Here is a 24,811-nt window from a genome sequence, read left to right as displayed (position 1 = left end):
TACGAAATTTTTATTAAACTTTATATTTCCACGCATATATTGATAGGTAAAATTTGTTACTTAACAGAATCATCTATTAGCATTTATTTATTAAACTTTTTGTGTATTTTAGTTGACCAATATGAAATAAAAATATGCTTGTATTCGCTGAACAGAGCAAATATCAAGAAAAATACAACTATTTCTCGAGTTTGTAATAACGAAATAAATAATCTTTTACACGAAGGCAAAATATCAATCTTCTGTCATTGATTTAGGTTGTTTGTATCCTTTTTCTGTTTTGTTAATTATTCTTGGTTACCCTATCACGTGTTTAGCTAATTTTTATTTAATATTTTAGTTTCACTGACTCCCATCTGAAAATTTTAACTTAGTTTGTTTCGATGGAAAACATATCAGAAAACTTGGCAAAATTCGATCGGAAATACATTTATTATCAATAGAGAAGACCATGATATAAAAATCATTAAATTGCTCTAGCCATAGCATCATTAAATTTCTTTTAAAGTTATGACACTCATTACAATCGTCTATTTTTAAACTGTGGCTGTGAGAGCGCTATCTGTGTACAGCTAATACACTTAAATGTCAATGTCATATGTCACTGTGATTTGCACAGTAAGTTATAATTTCGTATGTTCGTCTTCATTACGAAAGATAATTAAACGTCTGTTTATTATGAGTTTTAAATTTAAACGAAATTTTGGATAAAATAAGTGCTAACAATGACAACTTCAAAATCAGACTGCTTAAAAGGTAAATTTAAATGCGAACTACATTCCCCTAATTTTACTTGAAAGTTAATTCAATAGTCCTTTATTTGTAGATACGGTGACAGTTTTAATAAATGCTATAGGAGATAACGACAATTCCGTCAACAATGTTGTTATTAAATCTCTAGCCAAGATCGCCAACAAGTATCCAAATGAAGTAATTGATATATTTTGTGAATTTTACAAAAATACCGTCAAAGTCAACAATACGCAGCTGAGTAATATAGTCAAGTAAGTTGTCACCCTACTTCTGGTTATTAATGTTAAATTTATTCTGGTAGCTATGTAATACTATAAAATTTATATTATCAATCACTATATTGTTTTCAAAATTTACATTAATTAAATGTGTATTAAAATAGTGTCTTTCTATTATTTAATTAATACCATTTTGAGAGCAATCGTTATTTATTGGATCAATTTGAGTAGAATTATTATGTCATTTTAAAATATATGAACATAGCTTAGCTACATATATGTTAGTAGTTTTGCATTAAACATTATTATTTATAATATCTTTATGTTACTGTATTATAGTCTTGCTGATGAACAAAGATTCATGTAAGTTTTCCAGTATACATTATTACTACAGTAGTTAGATTTAGGGTTTATTGTGTAGAATTCGTCCTTAGAATAAATATATTAATTATTCCCATTAATTTAAACAATTGCTGGAGTTAAGCCCTCTCTATCTTATTCTTTCATTGCTAATTATTATGCACTGCTTTAGACAATAAACCTTGGCACAAATGGCTTTTTAAGTTTTTGAAGTTCTCACATAAAATTTCCCAAGAAATGGGTGTTGATGCATTTCGAAAGTGAAAGTCACAATAGCTTTAATATACAATAACATTATAATTATCTGTAATCATCAGCTTAAACTACAGTTTATGTTAGTTTGTAAAGTGTTACCTATTCAGAAGAACTATCAGTAGAGAAACGAGTAGAAACTCAGTGGGACTTGTAATTTATTTTTGATTGGATTAATCATGTTGGTTTTGTGATTAAGAAACAATTTTTTTCATTATAAATAGGTCAAATAATTTCCAAACATCTTTATCCTGAACATAGTCTGAAATAGAATAACATACCCTCTGGCAGAGCCTGTGCTTAATAAATTTCTTGAATTTACTAAAACATAAATTTACCATGTTGATTGGTAATTGTTATAGAATCATATATATTGACTTACAAATGAGTGAGACACTTTATGGATTATAATTGTGGGTACAGACAGTTTATTTTAATTCCTAAGATTATATTGATGCACCTCACTATTTGTTTTAAATTGAATTTATGCACATATATTATCATCAATATATTGTGACTATTTTAACTTACATTAGAGAATATAAAAAAAATATTTTCTGTTATATGGAAATATAGTAAAGGTAAATATATATGTACAGTAAAAGTTTTTCAATGTGTCATTAAAAAAGAACCAAATATTGAAAAAAGACAAGCAATTGATTCTTCTCTAGTTCTCAAGTCAAGAGTTCTTACCACCCCAACTAGTTCCTTAAAAATGTTTATAAAGACAAGTTTAATTTAATAAATATACATAATGAATTTAATTTAAATTTTACTAGAGAACATCTGGAATGTGCTTAATTTAAAAAATGAATGTTTACAATTGCAATGCTGTATAAGATTGTTTTTAAAAAAATCCTTGTGAAATAGCCGTTATTGATTTCTGGCTATGCCCTTGACTTTGCCCAAATGGAATTTAAAAACAAAATTATTCTAATTTAGTTTCTCTTTAAATTTTTTTTAAAGCAGCCTAAGTTACTCCTTGTCACATCAGTTACCTGTCAATATGAATCTTGTCAAAATTGGACCAGCCATTTTAGAAATTCGCTTGAACAAACAGACTTACAAATATTTAAAAATATGTAATTTTGGTATATGTACCATATATATATACACATGCATGTAGTAAAAAGCAGTACAAACAGACACTCCAATTTTATTTATCTGTATAGAATAATAGATATCTATATACACATCACCCATCTCTGGTTTTGACATTAATAAAATTTTTACAATATTGTCAATTATTGTAAAATAAATAAAATATTTTGATTTGAATAAATGCCTGAAATTAATTGAAAGATAGAAAGATATTTACATACAAATAGATATTTCCCCTTTAATATTTCCCATTTTAGTTTAGCTTTTACAAAAACATTTATCAGAATGACAAGCTACTGTAAAGGCTTTACAAAATCCTGTAATACTAAATATACATACTCATTGCTTAAAGATATAAATGGCTTTAAAAGTCCTGAATGTTTAGTTCATTTGTCATCAAAAATAATTAAAACTTGTCCCTATTTCCAATCATCCTATATAAAATAAAAAACTGTCTGACATAGTCTGCAAGAACAGACAATATTTAATAATTAATATATAGTAATCTAAATTTTGAACATGCTTGTTCTTACTATATAATTATTATGGTATTAATTATTTGCAAAACCCATGATTTTTAAATATGGTGTATTATACATTAATTGAGACATACATTTAATCCTTCTATAACCAATTCATTTGTACATAAATAAATTTTAAAGATATGAAACTACCTTAGTAATGTGAGCTAAAATAAAAGCAATTTGACATTTATATTAGGGTGACTGGTAAGTATTGTCGCCGCTTTGTTAAGTTAAATTCACACAACTACATTTTTAACAAGTTTCGATTTCTAATCAACAATCTATTAACCTTTGTTATCAACAACCTTTTGCCATCTAGTATACATAATTTCAGTGCCAGAGCAGTAAAAATTAATCAGTTTTTCTATAAAATATCTCGACAGAAACAATTTTACTTCCCAATCTCTCTAATATATATTCTTCTTTTTCTAATTCTCAGTCATTCACTCTTGTTAAAGTTGTTGTGGTCATGCCTCGGTTGGTTCTAGTGTTCACACTGCTCATGGTTTAAATAGCCGTGTAGATTGGTGTTTGCCGAAGTAAGAGCAGTCTTTTGAGTTCATAGACATTTTTGTTGGGATCTGTCTGATCTTTGGAGAACATCCATGATATCACTTACCTTTTACTTAGCCTTATGCTGCCAAATATTCCATCAGTTTTATGTGCCGTATAAGAAATTGTTTTGGGTTAAAGTTGAATCATAATATATATAAAAAGCAAATTATAATGTATTGAGGGCTATTAGAGGCTATGGATCATAGGAGTAATAATTAAAATAGTATTAAATTTTGGTCTTTGTTTTTTGTGCCCAACAATAGTTTATATAGTCAATGAAAAAAAAATGGTTATTACAGAGGCAATCATAAAATTAGAAATAGAAATTATTTAAATATATATTCTTTTGAGCTATGTTGTGTTATGTTTAAGTTTCTTGTGGTAGGATTAATTTCACTTTAATTGTACCATTTTGTGCTATTTAGTTAATTCATGTTTAATTTTAATTTTACAGAGTTTTAGAGCAAACATGTGTGAATCAAGTGAAAAAAATAAGTTCTCAGACAGCATCAGATTTGGTAAATTCGATGCTACGGGCCATGACAGAGAACACTGCGTACGATCCTGTTGTACAGATGGGTGCTTCCTCAGTACTGGTGGCGGTGAGCCATGAGTATCTGGACTTGGTAAATATATTTTTTTACCCCAATCATTATTTAAACCAATATTTACGATGTACATTTTTGTAGTAGTTATATTTTAGCTATAAGCATGTATCTTTTTAAAAATTATTTCCCTGGGAACTGCTTTCCCATGTAGTGCCAGACACAGTCATTGTGACTATCTTTAGTGGAGTCCCATGCGTTGCAGGTGTGTACCAGCTGTCATGATGCTGCTGATATCTTTTAAAACAGCAGTTCTTGGTATTATTATATCAAAAATTTCATGAATTGTCTGCAGTTGTTATTGTTTTCAATTAATAGAATTGGATACTCCATAAGAAAAGCACTCTATGTAATAGAGATAAAACTCTATTGTATAGAGTGCCTTTCCTTCCCACTTCGCCTTCTTATCTTAAATATTTCCTCTCCTTGAGTACCACTCATGTTAAACGTTTACAATCATCAGCAAATCAAATTAAAAATTCCACCACACATAACTAGTTCCCTTGATAAATTATTATCTGTTCAGGTTTCTCTCTTATAGCTAGCTATCTTTCGGTAAGAAAGGCTATATCTTCAAAAGGCTGTTAAAGTTTCGCAACTTTTTACTGTAGTATTTTTTATACTATGATGAGTAAATTTTTATGCATACACTTATCACTGGATATTACTAGTATGTACATATTTTTATGATATATGTATGTAAATATACATATATATGTGTATGTGTGTATGTACATATATATGATGATGTACTTTGATGTTCAACACCTAACACTTGGTATCTGCTCTGTGCTCTAAGTCAATCTAACCATTGTGTAGAAGTATTTCATGTGTTGTTTGTTAATTTTTTATGCTAATTTACTGTAAACATAAATCAATAAATAGAATTTAACTATTTACTGTCTTCATAAAATTTGCATCTGAATTTAATAGTAATTATTAAGCTGTCTCATTATAAAGAATTTATTAAAACAAATTTAAAATCTACATAACTATGTAATCGAAAAAACTTGTCTTGTGTAAACTTTCTCTTAATTGGTAAAAACTGGATTAGACTTGTATTTATTGCTGCGTGTTTATCTTGAATTATAATGTTTAACATATATTGTTTTTTATTATTTTGTTAAAAATCACAAGTTATTTTTTAAGTTTTTACTTTTTTTTTAAATAGCTAATTAAAAAAAATTACCCGTCAAAAGAACGTGACACTATTAACACAATACTGTTTTTGTAAGGTAATTGAAAGATTGTAACATTATTGTTGAAGTTATCAATAAATAAAAATAAGTAGGTTAGATCAGCCATTTATTTTTTAGTTATTCAATTTGTGTTATGTATATATTTTAACTCGTTATGTAAGTATTGCGTCAGCCAATTACATTATACAGTTTAAAATACATTATTTAATTAAAAAATGATGAATCCTGTTTAAATATATAGATTTGAAAACATCAATTTGTTGCAATCTATTTTTGGGATCGCACTCATGCTACGCAAATAAAGGTTAAGATAAGTTGGTTTTCATTCCCGTTTCTTATACAGACTGCATGATTCACGATTTAACATAAATATATTGCCTTTGTGCTGTGCCATGTGTTAACATAATTTGCGTTATCTTTATTGTTAATCGCGGTTATGTGTTAGTCGATTCTACTCTACATCTGTTTTTATTTGATGTGTTTAGTTAATGTAAATACAAATTACATTTAATTTTTTTTAATTTAAAAATGGCAAACGCATCGTCATTTACCTATTTTGATGAGTATGCTGTTTTGAATCAGAGGTTGTCAACCTTTTGATGATTTTTACTTATAAAATTTTACTGGTTCAGCTAAACCTCCTAAACCTTTCTACTGCAGGAGATAAGTCGCTGAGTAAAAGGTTTTCGAATGTATAAGAAACACTATTCAATATTACTAGTCGATTTGGTTATTGATTCTCTTCTGGCTTGTTCCTATGCTTCTATGTGCTTTGTTTCTCTAGGTTCGTTAATTTGCTGCTATATCTATACATTTTGCGTAGTACGACTCGTTGGTGAGTGAACCTGCAGAGGTCTGCGTGTGGTAGGTACTGTACGAGCGTGACAGCACTAGGGCACTTAGGCACATTAGGTGATCCCCATACTACAATATTCCCAAAAATACAAACACAGCGTCGAAAGTCCGCACACAAGGAAGACAGACGACTTTATTAAAGTCGTCCGAATGGAAATCTATGGGCGTGGCATATGTCCAGCTATGGACGACCTTTGTTTGACATGATGATGATATTTTATTTTCTATCTCGATTAACACTTGCCTATAGATGTAATCCTTAACCCTCTGGGTTTACAGGAAGAGAATGCCTATAAGGCATTATGGCTGTTATTGTAAATATTTGTAAAAAGTTTTTTAGTCTTTAGGTCTTCTTGTTTATATCATCATCACCATCACCATGTCACCTCATAGACTCTCACTGTAATGCATAGGACTACCTCATGATAACCAGTCTTGCGCTGCTCGCATCCAACAACTTCGCGCAACCTTGACAATGTCATAATGCTACCATATTAGATTTAGTCATGTCAATGTTATTTTAACTTGTTTTTAGGTTAATTAATCTGGCAACTTTCACCTGTCATTGTACCCATGTATATCAAATGTAAATTTAAACAAAAAACATCACTTTGCTGCCAAATACACGCTCGTTTTACTTAAAAATAAGTTTATATATTTTCATTATAAATTTGTATATACATACATAATATATAATGTGATGTATGTGAACATTATTTAATTTCTCCAGGTCCTCCGGCTGCTTATCAACCAGATATCTCCAGCATCGGTGCCGCATTATACCATCGTGCACACCTTGGGCACCCTCGCGGCTGTGAATACTCATGACGTGGTGCCCCATATTAAGGAGATTCTGGGCAAAATGCTACCGCTGCTAACCCTAGTTAAGCAAGAGGGCGTTAAGCAAGCTTTCGCTTATGGTATGTCTCACTATCATTTCTAGTGTAATGCGTACATTATTTTAGTTCTTTTCAATAGTTTTTTTTTTTAAATTAAAGTCGTGTCTGTCTAGAAATGCCTTGTCGGAATCAAATGCCCTCTCCATATCAACTCTTTTTTTTATTAAATGGACCCCGCGTTATTCTGGGCCTCTTTTTCCTCCGTCTTATTTTTGGACACGTTCTTCTTTCCGACAAAATAAATTAATGTAACATATTTCGGAGTGATCACTCTATACAGGTAATGGCGTGTAAGGTTTAAAAGGTTGCATATAAGACCCATTTGGTACCATATCCAACCATCAATAGTTTCAGAAATAATAAGATAATATAGTAAATAAAAGTATTTTCAAAATTTGGCTTAATATGTCATAAAAATGATTATTGTTTACTATCCATACCGGCAGAGTTATTGCGAGAAGTTTTAGGCCTGTCACAAAAAATAAATTAATGTTTGGTCTTGGACTGTCTACATCAAGCGACTACTCGCTACCTTAACTCTGTAGTCGGTCTACCTATTGGGGGGGAGGGGGGTGCCTACCGACTTGTAAATGTAATTAATGCCTTAATGTGTAACGATTGTTGACAGCTTTCGGACACTTCGCCGTCGCAGTCGCCGAACAGATAGGCGACAACGTAGAAAATGACAACATAACATCAATTAAAGAAAATTTTGTTACGGAATTCTCCATAATATTCGATGTACTGTACAATCAATGGCTCTCATCTCACGAACCGAAAGTATCAGAATCCATATTAGAAGCACTCGGCCCGATAACCAGACTGATATCAGAAAGACAATTTAACGAAACCGTAAATAAATTTGTACTTTCACTACTGTCTTTGTACCGTAAGACAACTTTAAATTTCTATTATATAACTCAATGTATCTCATACCTTCTTTCGCCGTCGTCTCTAAACCCAAAATTGACTTTGAACGACAACGTTATAAGTTCAATTAATCATACAATGTTCAACTTGGTTCTTCTCGAGCCGGATTATGATCAGCCGCAAACAGTTAAGAATCATTTTGAGGTACTCAGGTGTTTCGATCACATGGCCGGACAATTTCCAGATCAGACTATCGAAGGTCTGTTACATCAATGTAAAAATAACCAAGAGAAAGACAGAATGAAAGCCGTAATCATATTGACACATTTGACCACGTCGTCGCAAGTGTTCATTGATAATTTCGCTTCAAAATTCATTTCTATTTTGAAAGTAATGACCGCTATGGAACAAAGCGTGAAGATGAAAAAATTACTAGTAAAAGCTATCGTTGGATTAGTGTATAGAAACTGTATAACAACTCCCGAAGATTTCGCCATGATTGAGTTTATCATCAGACACTGCGGCTACGAAGGTTCGGCTAATGTTCCGAAGCATGACGTTATAGATCTGCATGACACTTGCAAAAGTTCACTGGTGCTTATGTGCAATACTGTGACAAGTGTTAGAACACAGTTACAAAATCTCTTACTCACAGCTTTAACTATCGACGACTTCACCAACTCCATGTCCACAGTGAGTCATTGCTTAACGTCACTGCTGCAGAACAATTCTGATGTCATTCTCGACGAAAATACAGAAAAAGTGATCGAAAGTACTTGTTGTTCTGATTTAGTTTTCGTTAGATGCATAACGCATATCGTAGATCCGAACGACATAGACAAAAATAAACATCTGCTTATATTTCTGGAGGAGTTCTCCGGCGATATCCATAAGAATTTAAAGAATTCTTGGTCGGTCGAAATTCAGAGGTTACTGAAGTTTGTTGAAAAGAATGAGTCCAAGAATCAATGGCACAGTATGCTGCTGGATCTGTTGGTAACTGCCATTGAGCAGGTGAACAGCAATAAATGGGTGGAGACGGTAGCAACCTTGCTGTCTCAGCAGGTGCTCACAAAAAAGCAGTCACCAATGATAAAAGGAGTGTCGTTGCAGTACTTGGCGGTACTATCCTGTCACATGACGAACGCGGCGCTCGTGGAGAAAGTGCTAAAAATAATACTGCTAGCGTTAAAGTCAATTCCAATGGAGAGCTGCGAATACGTCAGCAAAGCTATAGGAATTGCTTCCAGGCAGCACGGTGAAGCTGTCATGAACGAATTGGACGCGATTTACAAAGAGAACGAAGCAAAAAGAGGCAGCAAAATTTTTAATTTCCTATCACCGAGAAATTCAAAGAGTGAAATAGAGATTGGCGTAGTTAAATACGCGGCGATTTCTTGCTACGGTAAAGTTGCTAACGAATGTTTAGACGTACACGTACTAGCGAGACTTGGCGAGAATGTTACCGGTATTATACACGAGACGCTAAAGTCCAATCCTTCGTTTGACTTGTGCAAAGCGAGCATTACTACACTATACGAGATAAGTAAAGCTCTGCAGCCGGCATCGCACCACAACGTCACGTTAAGGAACCGATGGCAGCTTTTAAACGCAGTTCTGTCCCAAATATATAATACCAATATGGACGACCGTAACGTGGAACTATACCCGATTATTGTCAAGGCTTCCAAAGCACTGACGAAGTTACAAAAGGGAATATTGGCAGAAGAAAGGAACACCATACTTAGAGTTCTATTTGGAAGCATCTTCGGAGAACTATCGTCTTTCAAGCGTAAATATGAAGTCGAAGGAAACGGAGAGAAGAATGATCTGTTAGCCAAGACACTAAACGATTCATTAACACTGCTACATGATTTGATAAGAGAACTGATAATACAGTCCACGTGTTTGAGCACCATAGACGATTTAGTCGGACTTCTGATAGAGTGGATACGTAATGAAAACGACGAGATCCGTACCGCGGCCATGCTCATACTACAAGTTGTATTCGATTCGTACATCAAAAATGTTAAGTTGAATTACGAAACACCTAGTAAATTTGGACAGATGGGTTACCTTCTGGGGCTTTTAACACCAGGTGTGATCGACACAAACTTTCCAGTGAGACTGACGACAGTGGACTGCATCAAACTGATCATTCAGATACAAGACTTGTACGAAGGTCATATCATCGAGGCAAATGACGAATGCATGTCCAGCCTTTCTCACCTCCAAAACAATATACTTACCAATGATCTGAACATGATCAGTGATTATTGCATGATATTGTCGGACACGATATCTCCAAAAATACCGCACCATCATACAATGCAGTTCATTGAGAGCTTGCTGGAAGGTTACGATTGCCAGGAGTACAAGACCGTGGGCATCAGTGCGGTTTTAAACGCGCTGTTCATAAAGAAAGGTCAGGATTTGTATCAGAGCATAGAGAGGATAGTAGAGGTGATGTTGACGACCATGGATGAAGTGGATGAAGAGGCCAGATCCAAGCTTTTGCTGCCGCTCATGTCGCTGACGAGGCACCACTCCAACGCTGTCACGGCAGTTCTTTTAACGCAGAAATTGCCTTTGAAACCGTAAGTACTTATTACAAATAATTACTTAAAACGAATTCGTATTGGACCCGTAGAATAGCAATCTATGGCACACAGGTCTCTCTGGTTTTCACATCTGGTTTCAACTGTCCCGCTTTGATTTCTGAAATACCCTACACAAACTAGTCTTTTTTTCAAATTTCGATTTATTTTGTGCCAAGTAAAAAGGTTGGCGATCCCGGTATTAAAGCAATAAACGCCTAGCCTTCTCTAGTATTTGATTGTAGTTTTTCTTTTAATATAAATAACATGCCCGCAAACGACAAAAAAGACTTGGTAAGAAAACCGGTTTGTCTTTGGACCAAAAATCCGATTTGTGTGACTTTCACCGATATGCATTGGACACCGTAGTACATCGACAAGGTTGACAGACGACTTTGGTAAGGTCTTTGAAAGACGCCGAATGCAGGTTGTTTCATTTCTTCGCCGAACCTATTGAAAATCTTTGGGATATATGTCCAGTGGTGGATGTCTCTCGGCCAAAATGGAGATTAGTCTCAAATTGTCAGATTTTTGATGATAATAAACGAATGGTCACACTGTAGTGTTTTTAACACAGTCTAATTGTTCCAAACACACAACTCATATGTGTAATATTTCATTCAATAATGATTTACCTATTTTTTATAATTTGACTTTCACGTACTATATTAATATACTTTATACGTAATCCATTTTAACTTGTAGGTCCGTTATCTCTTGCTGGCGTTGTCTGGCGCAAGACGAGTGTCTGTCCGAGGCCATCATAGAGAACTTCCTGAGGTTGATGACGTCGATAGAACTATATGAGGATCCGTATCACATCACCGATAATCACATCGCTGCCCTTCAGCCATTGACAGTTAGTTAACATGTTTTCTGTTAATTTAAGACTTTATATACACTAGCTTTCCTCTATGGTTTTGTCTGAAAAAGCAGGTGTTTAAAAATCATCAAATTATATACAGGGTAGTTGGTTATAGGTTTTAAAACATTTTTTTTAATTGTGCTCGCTAGGATACTTTTTAATAATTTAATAATTATAAACAAAAAAGTACAATGAGCGGTCTTATCATGCAAGGCAACCTCTTACATACAATATACAGATAGTATAGAAACAGTAGAAGTATAAATAATGGGTAGTGAACGTGTACAAAACATACATATGTATATAGCATATATACTTATAATAAATAATACATATTATAAATATAATACAATAATAAATAAAAACATCAAACTGATTTGGATGGCACTTGCCTCAGAAAGAATAAAGGAACAGAGAAAGAAAAAGAAACGAATTAACAGATAAATAATCATAGGCCTAGTATATTTCTTAACTATTTTCTTAAAAATAGGTAGTGAGTTACCAAGTCTTATATTCAGTGGTAAATCATTCCACAATCGAACGGCATGTGTGGTAAAAGATTTGGCCCAGAGACATTATTACATAAGCCTAAGTTATTGATATGTTGCATTGCAACTAGGAATATAAATTCTATAATTCTTTGCACACAAATGATATATAAATATATACTATGTCTGTGACTACATTATACCTCTTTGGAGGTTTTAAAAAAAAATATATTTATTTCAGCTTATAAGTGCACTCGGAGAGATGTTAAAAGTGGATGCCATGAGACCCATCTGCATTGCCAAGTTCCCGGATCTCTTCTCGGTGTTGTATACAACGCTGGCGTGCTATATGGAGGCCGAAGCGCCCGCGTACACGGTGCCGCAGAGCAAAGGCCAGGAGAGGTTCGGTTTCGTGCCCAACCGAGACGCGATTAAACTCTCACCAGCCAAAATCACAGTGAACACATTTAACGCGTTCCTCGACCAAGCGGATTGCTACAAGGTTAGTCATTCATGAGTTTATGCTTTGTGACAAAGTAAAACAAATGTGTAAATGATAGTGGTTTCATAAAAGATACAAACTAGACTGTAATGGGGCGGAGATAGGCAGCGTGGGCCACGCGGAGCGGGCAGAAAACTGCCAGGATTGCCAATACAAACATTCCAAAGTTCTTCCATATATTTTATATTTTTTTGTTATTAATTACGTGTTTATACTAGCAATACGTAAATTTAAATATACATAGTAAGTAGTTTTTATGGCACCCAACAGTTTACAAATCTTAACTTAAAAACAAAACTAACTTATTCATATTACCCCATACAATGTTTTTTTTTATAAACCATCTATCAACGCAGGTGAGAGAAGCGTGCTCTTTGTGCTTATCTGTGGAGCACGGCGAAAGTGGCGCCACTCTGGCTGAGTTGGCGGCGTTGCTTGGCAGCGCGTTGGGCGGAGGCCCAGGACCGCGACTAGAAGCCTGCGTGAGGCGTCTGGCCACGTGTGCGCGAGCTCCACTACCGCCTCAGCGCTGCGCCTCCGTCATGCTACTCGCACATCTCCTCAATCACAGGTATGTAACTTACGCAATTAAGAAATTTTAACCAAACCTCTAATTTTAAAATTTCAATTTCAATTACAAATCCGATCAATAACTGAAGTCTGTAAAATGTTACAAATACAAATACATGTTTTTACAACACTACTATTAGTTTTAAAAAAATAATAAAAATATCATAAGTTCATGTAACTTCTTTCACCAATAGCGATGATATAATACAATAAGTATGTTCCTACAAATCGACACAACGCATTAGGTGCTCTGAAGTTTTTATGTAGATTAGAAGTAAGGGTAATTCCAGGTGCAACGAGAATTCAGTGGTCGCTGCAACAATTGTGAACACATTGAGCACTGGATGGAAGGATGAGAACGCGCGTGTTCGTGCCGCGTGCCTGCGTGGCGCGGCGGGCGTGGCTCGGCTGCCGTTGTCGCAACGTGCGCACGCGCTTCCGGCGACATTTGACGCGCTCAGCCAAGGCGTTGACGCACAAAAAGCCAAGTCAGTTATTTACTATCGCCGTCAAATATTATAAATATCACATTACATTTTCATTTGTTCATATTATCTACATTATTATCACTGTAACTGAAGCATAGACCCCAATCAAAAATTGTCACGATAACCGCTCGTACGCTGCATATATTCAGCGACTTCCCGCCACCTTAACCCTTGGCCAACACGATCATTGCCAATTTAGAGTGCCATTCAATCGTTTAAACGTGTGCCAAAATTGGCGCAAAGTGTTTATTTTTCATGACATATATTTCATTGCAACGAAACAAAGTTTTAAATAATAAACAGTGTTCAGTTACAAAAAGTAATTTTAAGACGTCTAGAATCCAATTTTATTCATTTGTTAACTGAACAAAAATAATTTATTATTAATAAAATAGATAATAAATTAATAGCAATTTATAAATGAATACATAGTTGAAATTAAACCTTTGGCCTGTAGCCATGAAACAGAGTCGTGGCTTTTGTTTAAGGCACATATTTTTAACCACAAGTCAGACTTGTTAACTATGTAGTCGGTCAATCTAGTGGAGAGCTGTCTACACACGTCTCATCTACCGCCTCGTGGTAACTCAAGAACCTTTCGGCTTAGATAAATGACGATTTCAAAATTACCATGCATCGAATGTGACCGTGATGCATGTATAATTTAACATAATTCTCAGATTTAAGTCTTAATGAGGCTCACAGAGTAGTAAAATCATCACCACAGTGATGATTTTTCTTCATCCGTATGACTTTTACCATTGGACATACGCCTCTCCCATAGATTTTAAATAGTGTTATATCATTAATTTCCAGCAGTACAATTTGCAGGGACAAATACTACTTTCGTACAATACATACTACTTTGAAATAAATTATTGAAACAACCAAAATTTTAGATATATACGTAAATTACAACAATAATTCTTTTATTTCTAATTAACTGCACTATTTGCATTGAAATTAGTTTTGTTTCATAAAAGCTAATATTCATCTAAAAAGTATATTTCAGGTCACCCATTGAGAACGTTCCTCTCGCCGCCATCCAAGGTCTAAGTCGTCTCCTCATAGATATGGATAGCCTGGATGGAGAGTTCGATCGGGAACTAATCTCCATATCGCAGAAGATCCGGCCATTCATGAATACGGACTGCGCGAAGCTTCGAGAAGGTTCCATCAGACTGTTCGGGATCATTGCGGGCAGGGTGGGCTCTGAAGCCCTGGTAGAACAGGCTGTGAGTTCGCTGCCTTGCTTCCTCTTGCACTTGTGTGATGCCAACCCAGCAGTTGTTCGGGTAAATTTTATTCCTTCTTTTATTTCCATATGTTCTTTTTTCTGCTCATGATGCCCACTCTTTCATTCTACAGCGTCTTAAAATGAAACGTATAAAGCAGGGTGGACAAGGTTTTTCCACCGCATGGATTTAACTAAATTGATGCCTATAGGTGGAAAATCTTTAAAGGGGTAAATGTATAGCTCATTCACTGTTATGTAGAGTACACGCCGTCCAATCACCCTGTATATTTACCGATTGAACTTGACTGATCATAGTGATCTTATAACACCCTCGCATTTATTGTGGACCATATCATAAGTTATCATGACCCATTTTGTCATATAAAACAACCTATTACAAATATACCAAATGTGTAAAAGTAAAAAGGAAAAAATATAAAAATTCCCCGTATAAAACGATCAAAATACAAGACACTTCCTTAGCGCTTCAGAATCAGGAATTATGGCCTGTGCTCTCTTTCCTTTCTTTTACCTCATCCTTTCCCTCTCTCTTACCGTTTTTCCCCTTCTTATCTTCTCTATCATCTAATTCTACCCTCTCACCTTTTATTTTGCTCTTGCCCTCTCTTTAAATTTTTATCTCACTGTTACCTTCTCTCTTTCACATCCTTTCTGTAACACCTGTCCTTTCTTTCTAGAAGTACATTTGCAGAAACATTATTGAGCTAATTAAATTTTATACCAGGCAAGCAAATTCACTCTCCGCGAGGTGTTCAAAGCGTTCAACGTTAAAAAGTCTAACGATTTCGTGCAAACGCACCTGCTGGATGAGGGCCGGTTGTACTTGGACGAGTTCCTGTCAGCGCTGCTGCGGCAGCTGGCCGAGGATATGCCCGGCGCCGTCGTCAAGTGCCTGCAGTCCGCCGTCAACTACCTGCATTGCGCCGTCGACGAGATGCGACCACACCCTCCCCTACTGCTCGGTGAGTCGATGTCAAATATTGTCATCTACTTCATGTGAACTTGCGTTTTTTTAATTGATTTAACTTAACAGAACTTCAAAATATTTAAGTACAAATAATGAGCTTCTTCAATACGGTACAAGTTTTACGAAATGTAAACTACATTTTTTTTATTTTAAAATTGGCAATGGTTTAATAATGTTCCTTCATTATTTTCCACTCTTTTAGCGGTATTCTCGCGTGAGCTTTTATCTAGAATAAATTGATTTGGATCTTTTATTGGTTGCTTCTTAGATCTTTTGTCTCGTTTTAACCAAGAGGATGGATAAATGCTAGAATTACGTTTTGCTATAATTTCTATCGCTCTGGACAACGCCAAACAGGCTTCGCAAACGATGCAATGCTCTTTCAGCTTAACCTTTAAACAGCCCACATTCCAAAATGTTGTAATTGCGTCAATTTTTGCTTCTGGTAGCGGATGGTCTTTATCGTGCCGAAATTGAGGAGCAAGTGAGATGCCGGAGGTGGTGCCTTCGTATAAGTAATAAACAGTGGTCACTTACTCTGGGAGTAGCTTCTTTTGATTTCATAAAGTGAGGCTGCTACTCTTATTCTCATATCAAGTGGAAGCAACCCAGACACTATATGGCTCGAATTAACGGCCGTCGTTCACTTTGAGGTGTTTTTATATTCTTTTTATTGGTTACTAGTGACCAAGCTTTTGCCACACATATCACTACTGCCGTGTATATTCTGATTGTCTCCGGGGTAAGTTATTAAGTTATTTTAGCTGCTCCTTCAAGCTGCCGATAAATATTCAGTGCCTTTCGGACATAGACATACCAATGTCCCTTCCACCTATGTGCAGAATTGGTTTCTATTACTTAATTTTATTTATAATTATCATTGCCATAGCTCTGTGTGGTGCAAACATCAATTTGTTTACAACCACCCACTCCCAAACACTTTGAACGTCAAGAGAAAATATCTGTTGGAACCCCTTACCGATCCTTGGATGCATCCCTTGGTGGTTTCTGCGGTATATTCAACCCATATATACTTCACCTTTCGATTTTCAAAGCAGCTATCGTCTACCTTTTAGACCTTTAGATCAGAAATGTAACCAGATTATTCTACAATAATCTACTTGACGTTTCTAGAAATTCCATTCTAATTCATTAACTAAAGTGAACATTGCAGGTCTTCTCTATGCAGAACTCTATCGCATAAAAGAGAAGTCACCAGAGGACACGGATATGGATCCAGACATTACCAAATGTGCTCGAACTCGCCTGCTCCAGCTCATAAAGGACCCTAATCCTCTTGTAAGACAAAACTCAGCCATGGCCCTTGCTAACATATGCCTGGTAAGTGCCCAAGATGGATGACCAGGACAGACGGTCACCAACTCGATGGTACTGCGTGTGGTCGAGCTAAGAAACGGCAGGTACTTGATGAGAATGACCGAACGAGACATGAAAAACCTTTGCCGTTCGCAGAAACGCTAAATATCATTTAATTGGTTTGCTTTTTTCGAAAATAACCTATATTTTCAAATTTATTCTTAAAATAATTGGTGCACTTTGGTAGTTGTAGGTTTTAAAATTTTGCGGCTTATGAAGACGACGTTCTGTATTGGAACTAAAATTAATATTATTCAATTTTTCATACGATCTTATGAATTAATACTTAATGTACCGAGAGCGTTTATAAAATACGTCAGATGTGAGGTAACACGGGAGATAGAAGTGTAAAAACAACGATTTCTTTTAATGCCGATTATAGATATCGCTGAATATTTATGAAAAAAAAAACACTTAAAAATCTGAACATATAATGCACTTCAAATAATTATAAATTTAAATTTCTTTGGGGGGGGGGGGGGTGTAAGAACAAACGAAGAGGAAAATGTAACTTGGTGTGACAACGAGAGAAGTAAGGGTTTAGATACGTGAAACTTATGGTGATGTATTTTATAAACGGTGCCTAGGATCTAAAGCGTTTGTTAGTTGGCTAGACTTGAACATTTCCAATTTAATACTTAATAGGTTAAACCACTTGTTTAAAAAGAAAGTGATCGTCAAACGTACTTATCTTTAGGGTCAATTTACACTGCGATATATAACAAAGAATTTGTTAGAGAAGGAATGAAATAAAAAAATTACTATAACCATAGTCTTGTACTAAATAAAGTGCAACAAATATCAAGTTGCATATTTTTTGAAATCGTGCCAAAAATTATTCTTTAAAATGTTCTAATTTGTACCTAACACAAAAGTACTAAAGTACAAAATGCAATGCACATTTATAACATAGCCATCTCATTTTTAAATATTGACCCTAATGATAGATATATTTACGAATATATTTAAAAGATAAATTGTAAAAGAAATGAATTGACTGCTTACAATGAGATAGCAACTTGGTGTGAAGTGAGACTGAAAATTAAAAAAAATATATGAATTGAATCAAAAGCTATTTTAAGCTATGCTATATGCTAGTTTTTAAGAATAAATATATTAACCGTTATAGTGACTTGTAATGTCATGAGATGTTATTAAAAATGGCTTAAATATAATGAATCGAATTCCAGATGTGTTAAAAACGAAAAAAAAATGTCTATGTTGTTTGTTTTTAAATTTAGTTCATTGGATTTTTGTGATATTTGATTATAAGTTTAAACTAGCGACGCTATAAATAGCGCCCGTGTTATTTTTTAATGTTTTTTTTATCTATAATCAAGCTTGTCATATTTGGATTTGACAGATGAGTACTAACTAATGAGGTTATATTATTTTGATGTAGTTGTTTATAATACAGTTATGTAATTTTGAATTCATTTGGATTAATGTGGAATATTTAATACGTACTGTAAAATTACTTTGTGACATTAAAAAGATGATTAAATTTTTTTGGTTTTATTTTTATGATTGTTCACGTGTTAATGGCTTTATAGGTTAGCTATTATTTAGTTCTCGTGTAATAATATTGTGAACTATGTGTTATGTTGTGTGGTCAGTGGACATCATATATTTTGATATATATGTAATTAGTGACAAGATACATTAAGGTCGGCGTTATATATGATCAAGTAGACTGATTTTTCAGGATTTTTTTCGTGTACTCTGTAATAATCCGTCCTGACAGACTTCTGTGCCGTAAGTTATAAGACTGCTATATTCCTATACAAAATAAAGTGATCACACTATTTATTGATTAAATGAGAAGTAATTTTTCACAAAATTTATTTATTTATTTGGATAAATACTTGAATAGTGTAGTTGCTAAACGAGAGTATAATTTTGAAGCGTCAAACACTCGGTAGTTCAAAACGAACTGTCAAATGCGTAGTTTCAATGGCCATTACATTTTTTACAACATCAAATTAAATTTACTTTTTTTTTTCTTAATAACCTTTCACAAATATCATAAAACATAAAAATCTTGTAAAGTAATGGCGTGAGTAAAGAAAATAAGGATCTATTTTTATAATTAGCGACGATAATGTGACAAATGAAAATTGAATCTTTTTTAAATATATATTATCAGGGAATTAGTGTTATAATAAAAATATATAAAGAAATCTCACAGCTGTAAACTTAATGTTTATTAACAAATCTAGAAGGACTTCACTTGCTTCTATAGTGAAGCCAAAAGACCTTGGTTGCGTCGCAGCAAGAACGGAGCTGGCGGCGGTCCCAAGATACCGACTCCATCCGCCACTCAGGAGACACTGATGGCTGCTTGTATTTTTCAAAAACGATCTGTCGATTCAAATAGAATTTAAACTAGTAAATCTACTATTAACCTCCTAATAGGAATTCATTTTATCAAAATCTTTATTATGTATATAGTTCAAAGAGCATCGAAGTTTGTCAATGCCGTCGATTCAACATGAAGTTATAATTAGGATGTGGATGTCAGTTTTTTTTGGGTAATCCTTTAATTATAGATAAAATCTTACTGACCATTAAATAATGTTTTTAATTTTTATAGCAAAATATTTTAAAAAAGGGCATTACCGGCGATGCCGGCGCATATTTCCCGCGCAATGGCGCTTTCAGTTTCGACAAATCCCCACTGTCTTTAAATTCGTACTTCATCTGTGATGTGTAGTTGTTCTTTAGTAGAATAAATCGCTGGCTGTAATTTTTAAAAATCATTTGTTACACTTGTTAATTTTTTTATTTTTTTTTATATATTAAAATATAATAAAAACGTTATCACTATATCGATATTTTTTATATTTATTAATATTAAAGTTTTAAGACCAGAATCAAAAAGTAAGCTTCCTTCTTAATGCTCCTGTACAATAAAGTGTCAGCATTTATCCTTAAGATATTCTACTTGTGCTTTATTTCATAGGTTTATTTACTTATCCAAATATAAATAAGTTTCAAACGTCAAACTTGATATAATAAAGTGTGCTAAACATTTTATTTTGTAATAATAATGTAGCAGCATTGGTTTTGGGAGGCAGATTCCATCTCTAAATTTAGAATTAGGCAGGAAGAAAGATGAAGTATTATATTATCATCATCATGGCAGCCGACAGATGCCCACTGTAAGTAAGACAAAGACCAATATCAAGACACTTCCGCCGTGTTACACCGATTAGAGCCAAACGCAGTCACAAACACAGATCACAGAGGCACTAATCGGTGTATCATAACTCCTGAAAATGCCCCATGGAGGGGTGAAACACGTGTTGAGTAATTTGACGGTGGCGGTGGTTGTGTGATTCGCGTTGTTTGCCGCATGTGCATTTATCAGCGGGCTGGCGGGCGGTGTACTTTGTTGCACGACTACCACTGCATGTGTGGAAGTGGCTAAATATTGGTCTTTTTCTTACTTAGGATGGACTTCCGCAAGGTAAGGCCTGATTCCATTAAATGTCCACTGTAAGATATAGACTTGCTCCAGATATAACCTCGATGACGAGTTTCGCGTTGCCTGCTTCAAGCGATTTCTTGCGACCTTAATTATGTTGTCGGTCCTCCCAGACTAGAGCATTATATACAAAACTTAATTATTTACTTTGATAATTAAAAAAAGGAACTACCTGTCCCAACTCATACCGGACTCAGGATTACTCATTCAGAATAAAAATTATTCTGGCTTAATAACAACAATAAAAAAACAATAAATAAACTGTTAAGAAACTAACAAGAAAAATGACAACAGACAACAATCCGTAATCTGTCATAGTGTCTGGTATTTCTGCAAAATATAAAAACAGTTAAAAACAAAAACTCAGATTCACCGCCATAAATATTATCGGGCTACTTTATTTTGTCACATGATATTCATTAATGATTTTATTAATGATTTGTGGTACATGGCAATTCAGGTTGTTTATAATATATCAAGTTTGACATATGAATTAAATTGAAACGAAGTCGTATTAAGAACTACGTATACTAAACTAAGTATAAATAATTAGTTTTACGAGTCTTCGACGTCGTCCATGCTCACGGCTGGAGTCATAATGAGACGCGGCCTGGTCCTGCGAACTTCGTCTAGCTCTAAATCCGGGGGCTTCTCCTGTGAAATATTACATAGTTTACACTTGCCCACCAGCTGGTAGACGTGACGTGGGTAGGCCTAAAGCTCGAAGCCGCTGGATTTGAAAAGGCCTATACCTTGCAGTGAGTGTCTATCGAATGACATCACAATACACGTACTTTTATATCGTTATTAGTACCATTGAGTGAAATAGGTAATGCAATAAATGTTAACCATTCACAAGTCGGTACTAACCCATCTTTCAATACGACGAACAGCGCTGCTTATGACTAGACCAATAAATATATAAATTTTTAAAATGTCATTTTGGAGAATTTGCGTCGGAGTTACATCAATGAATTCTTCTCCGTTCTTCCATCGGACAAAAAACGCACTGATGCACGACACCCATGCACCGTTTAAGTCCCTTCCACCTGCACTAAGCGTTTTAGGTTAAGGTTTAGAACAACCTTTTCCCCAACTATAACTTAAGTCTTCAAGTCAAGAGTGAATAGGCATCTTCTAGGCAAGCATGTATCATCGTAGACCTCGAGATCACTTAACGTCAGGCGAAACAAAGGTGGTCAAATGCTTTGCGTGGTCATAAGTAAAAATCAAAAAACAAATAAGCACTTACGTAGACGGCCTGTATCTCATGTGGATTCGTTCGGACGATTTGCTTTCGATCGATCATGATATGAAAAGGTGCTGGATCCTTCGTCCAGTACATCATTGTGTGTATGTACCTCCCGTGAAATTCCGCATTCTTAGTCGAACGCTTTTTACCTTTGTATAAAGTTTTAACCGGTGGCTTAATATCGCCTCCCCGAAATTCAGTTTTATAGGTTGTATAATTATCAAAAACCATTGATTCGACATTCAGATCCCTGTCAGACATTTTATATTTATTTATTATAAAGTAATAACAAAATTAAAAATAATCAACTCAAAAAACGCAATTATAAACGACTATTGAAAGTCTAAAATGTTCACCATTTTAATAATGTATTGTCAAAAATGTTTTTTTTTATTAATTTTGAGTAAATTTTTCTGCGGCGACAGATATTATAAGTAATTGTAACAAGTTTAGAAGAACTTAAAATTCAATAGATGCCAATTTGAATAAACTAGCTTTAAATAAAGTAATAGAAACTAATCTTTTACTCCGGGGTTCGCAAGTTTAGTCATTTGTTAATATGATCATACCTTCTATTTTTCGGATAAATATCCAAGATTAATACAATAAAGATTCAATACATTGAAATTTATCAATCTAATTTTTTGATTTTTATTCATAGCCCCGGAAAACTGGTGTGATTTGCGTAATTATGACAAATATATGATAATATGTACATGCCTGGGGCGTTTAGGAACTTTTAAATCCCTCTCCCTCCTCCGCCAAACACTCGAGTTACATGGCGACGTATAGCGAAAGCAGCGGGGACTCCAGAACCGACCAACCACGCGGTAACCACGACCACTCTGACGAGAATTGAGAAAAGCTGACGTAAAATAGGTGTCAATTTTTTTTTATTAATGAATGGTCATGGCCACACGTAGGAGATTCAAATCGATTTTAAAATTGTTCCAAATGGGTTCAATTCAAAAAAAAAACATCGATTTGTTTCTTTTGAATTGAATTGACATGCATCAGTTGATCGTCGCTTATAAATTTCAGAAGTCAAAAATAAATAAAGGATTTTTACGTTATGACGTCACAGTACAATAACCATAGTTTATTAATGTTATAAATAAATCGGTCCACTTATTTAGAATTAAACTCATAAAACGTCTATTGATTTTAAACAATTGTGTTAGTATATCAATTGTAAAGATGTCAAAATTTTTTTTTTAATTTGTACAGTAGAAAAAATGACTCGTGTGTCTATTTTAGAACACAGATGCGAATGCAGGCAATTAAAACGACAAAGGTTTTATACAGGATTTATTTAGAGATGTGTTTTATGTTTTCTGTCAAGCCAAAATTTTCTAGTTGGCTCGAAGTATCCCCGTAACTGTCGCCGGTCCCACGATACGGATTGTTTACGCCATTCCCTCGAGACATAATGTGGCTTGTACTTCGGCAGTGTTATCTGTAAATAAAAAATAATTATCGTCATGTTCTTGCGCTGCTCGTACCCGAGATTTTCCGCGATTTTGACTTTGTCTTTTATCCACTTAATGGGGGGCTTGCCCACGTCTAACCCACCGACTCGTGGTCGCCATTAACAGAACCTTTCGACCCCAAAAGGCGTCCCTACCCACCGCCACTTCAGAGGAGCAGTTGTTCAAGCTAGGCCGTTGATCTAGGTTCTTTTGTGGATCTCCACGTTTCTGATTCTTAAAAACTTAATCTAGAAATTATCTTATGAAAATTAATTTTTAAGTTGATATATAATTTGAAATAAAATTTTTCTTTGTTTAAGCCGACATTTATTAAATTCTATATTAGTGAAAGCGTATATACCGGCATGGCAGGCGCGTATTTCCCTCGTAAAGGCGCTGTGACGTTTGACCGGCGTCCTCTGTCTCCGAATTCTCGCATCATTTGTGTGGTATAACTGTTCTTTAAAAGTATCTGCCTTTTACTGAAATCATTGAAATAATCGTATAAATAAAAATGTTTAGAATATATTATTAAAAGTGTATAGACTAGTTGATGAACGGTAACGCTAATATATTGCAAGGAAGTCTCACTAAACCTGCGCGGGTCGTCAGCCCCAAGCACAGTATCTGGCTCCTCTCGGGGCTGATGACCGGCGCACGGTGTAACACCGCTCTTCCTACAATACGATGGACTTGAAACCCCCACAGCAAATCTATTGAATACTCAATTACGTCTCTTTACTTTTAAAGTGTACAACAACTGAACAAATTTTTATTATCATTATAAATATATAAATCACAAATATGGCTAATGCTATCTTCATTTACTAATTTAAGTATGAAATATTTAATATCTACACCTGTTATTATACCTTAATACTAAACAGACCTTATAATACGATATAATTAAATACAACACTTTTTAATGGCACTAAAATAAATAGTCTGCAACACGCGTTGTTAAAAACTCTTTTTTTCCATAAGTATAGGCAAATGACAATACAACACATATAAGAATGCGATTAAGGATGGTAGGATATGTATATATATATATATATATATATATATATATATATATATATATATATATATATATATATATAAAACAATGTGACGAATAATATTAAATCGAGAAATATCTCAAATTCCCCAATCGCTATTGGGCACGCAAAGTCGATTACGGCTTGTATGTTTGCCAATGTACGGAATGTCAGAATACACGCGTATTCTGACATTAGAGAAATTACAATGAAAAAGTGTGAATTTAATATTTACTCGTCATCGACATCATCCATGCTGA

General features: G+C 34.3%; 2 protein-coding genes across 2 annotated transcripts; one reads left to right on the top strand and one right to left on the bottom strand.

Moving 5' to 3' along the window:
• The first annotated feature begins 628 nt into the window (after positions 1-628).
• Positions 629-17,782, top strand: c11.1 (maestro heat like repeat family protein c11.1). Its single transcript, XM_068764827.1, has 12 exons — positions 629-756; positions 827-1,004; positions 4,218-4,389; positions 7,153-7,342; positions 7,950-10,788; positions 11,494-11,647; positions 12,383-12,643; positions 13,000-13,214; positions 13,504-13,701; positions 14,714-14,996; positions 15,684-15,921; positions 17,101-17,782. Exons 1-12 carry the CDS (start codon positions 726-728, stop codon positions 17,286-17,288), a joined length of 4,947 nt encoding a protein of 1,648 aa, XP_068620928.1. The 5' UTR covers positions 629-725; the 3' UTR covers positions 17,289-17,782.
• Positions 17,783-19,489: 1,707 nt separating this feature from the next.
• On the bottom strand, positions 19,490-22,296 carry LOC137922532 (uncharacterized). The gene is made up of 4 exons (XM_068765592.1): positions 22,043-22,296; positions 21,350-21,444; positions 19,923-20,043; positions 19,490-19,664 (listed from the first exon to the last, which is right to left on the bottom strand). The coding sequence occupies exons 1-4, from the start codon at positions 22,271-22,273 to the stop codon at positions 19,530-19,532; spliced, it is 582 nt and encodes a 193-aa protein (XP_068621693.1). The 5' UTR covers positions 22,274-22,296; the 3' UTR covers positions 19,490-19,529.
• Between the last annotated feature and the right edge of the window lie 2,515 nt (positions 22,297-24,811).

Source organism: Battus philenor, unplaced genomic scaffold (genome assembly GCF_028537555.1).
Source record: "Battus philenor isolate CCGP_79_NKW_IND1 unplaced genomic scaffold, ilBatPhil1.0.hap1 SCAF_2, whole genome shotgun sequence".
NCBI lineage: Eukaryota > Metazoa > Arthropoda > Insecta > Lepidoptera > Papilionidae > Battus > Battus philenor.
This window is presented reverse-complemented; position numbering and strand designations above follow the sequence as displayed.

Bases quoted from the DNA above. Each gene is read 5' to 3' on its own strand.
- c11.1 (XM_068764827.1), top strand. From the start codon at position 726: ATGACAACTTCAAAATCAGACTGCTTAAAAG. The intron at 11,648-12,382 runs GTTAGTTAACAT...TATTTATTTCAG, and splicing joins CTGCCCTTCAGCCATTGACA to CTTATAAGTGCACTCGGAGA. The intron at 14,997-15,683 runs GTAAATTTTATT...ATTTTATACCAG, and splicing joins CCAACCCAGCAGTTGTTCGG to GCAAGCAAATTCACTCTCCG.
- LOC137922532 (XM_068765592.1), bottom strand. From the start codon at position 22,273: ATGGTTTTTGATAATTATACAACCTATAAAACTGAATTTCGGGGAGGC. The intron at 21,445-22,042 runs GTAAGTGCTTAT...AATATTTCACAG, and splicing joins ATGAGATACAGGCCGTCTAC to GAGAAGCCCCCGGATTTAGA. The intron at 19,665-19,922 runs GTAATGCCCTTT...TTGAATCGACAG, and splicing joins AATATGCGCCGGCATCGCCG to ATCGTTTTTGAAAAATACAA.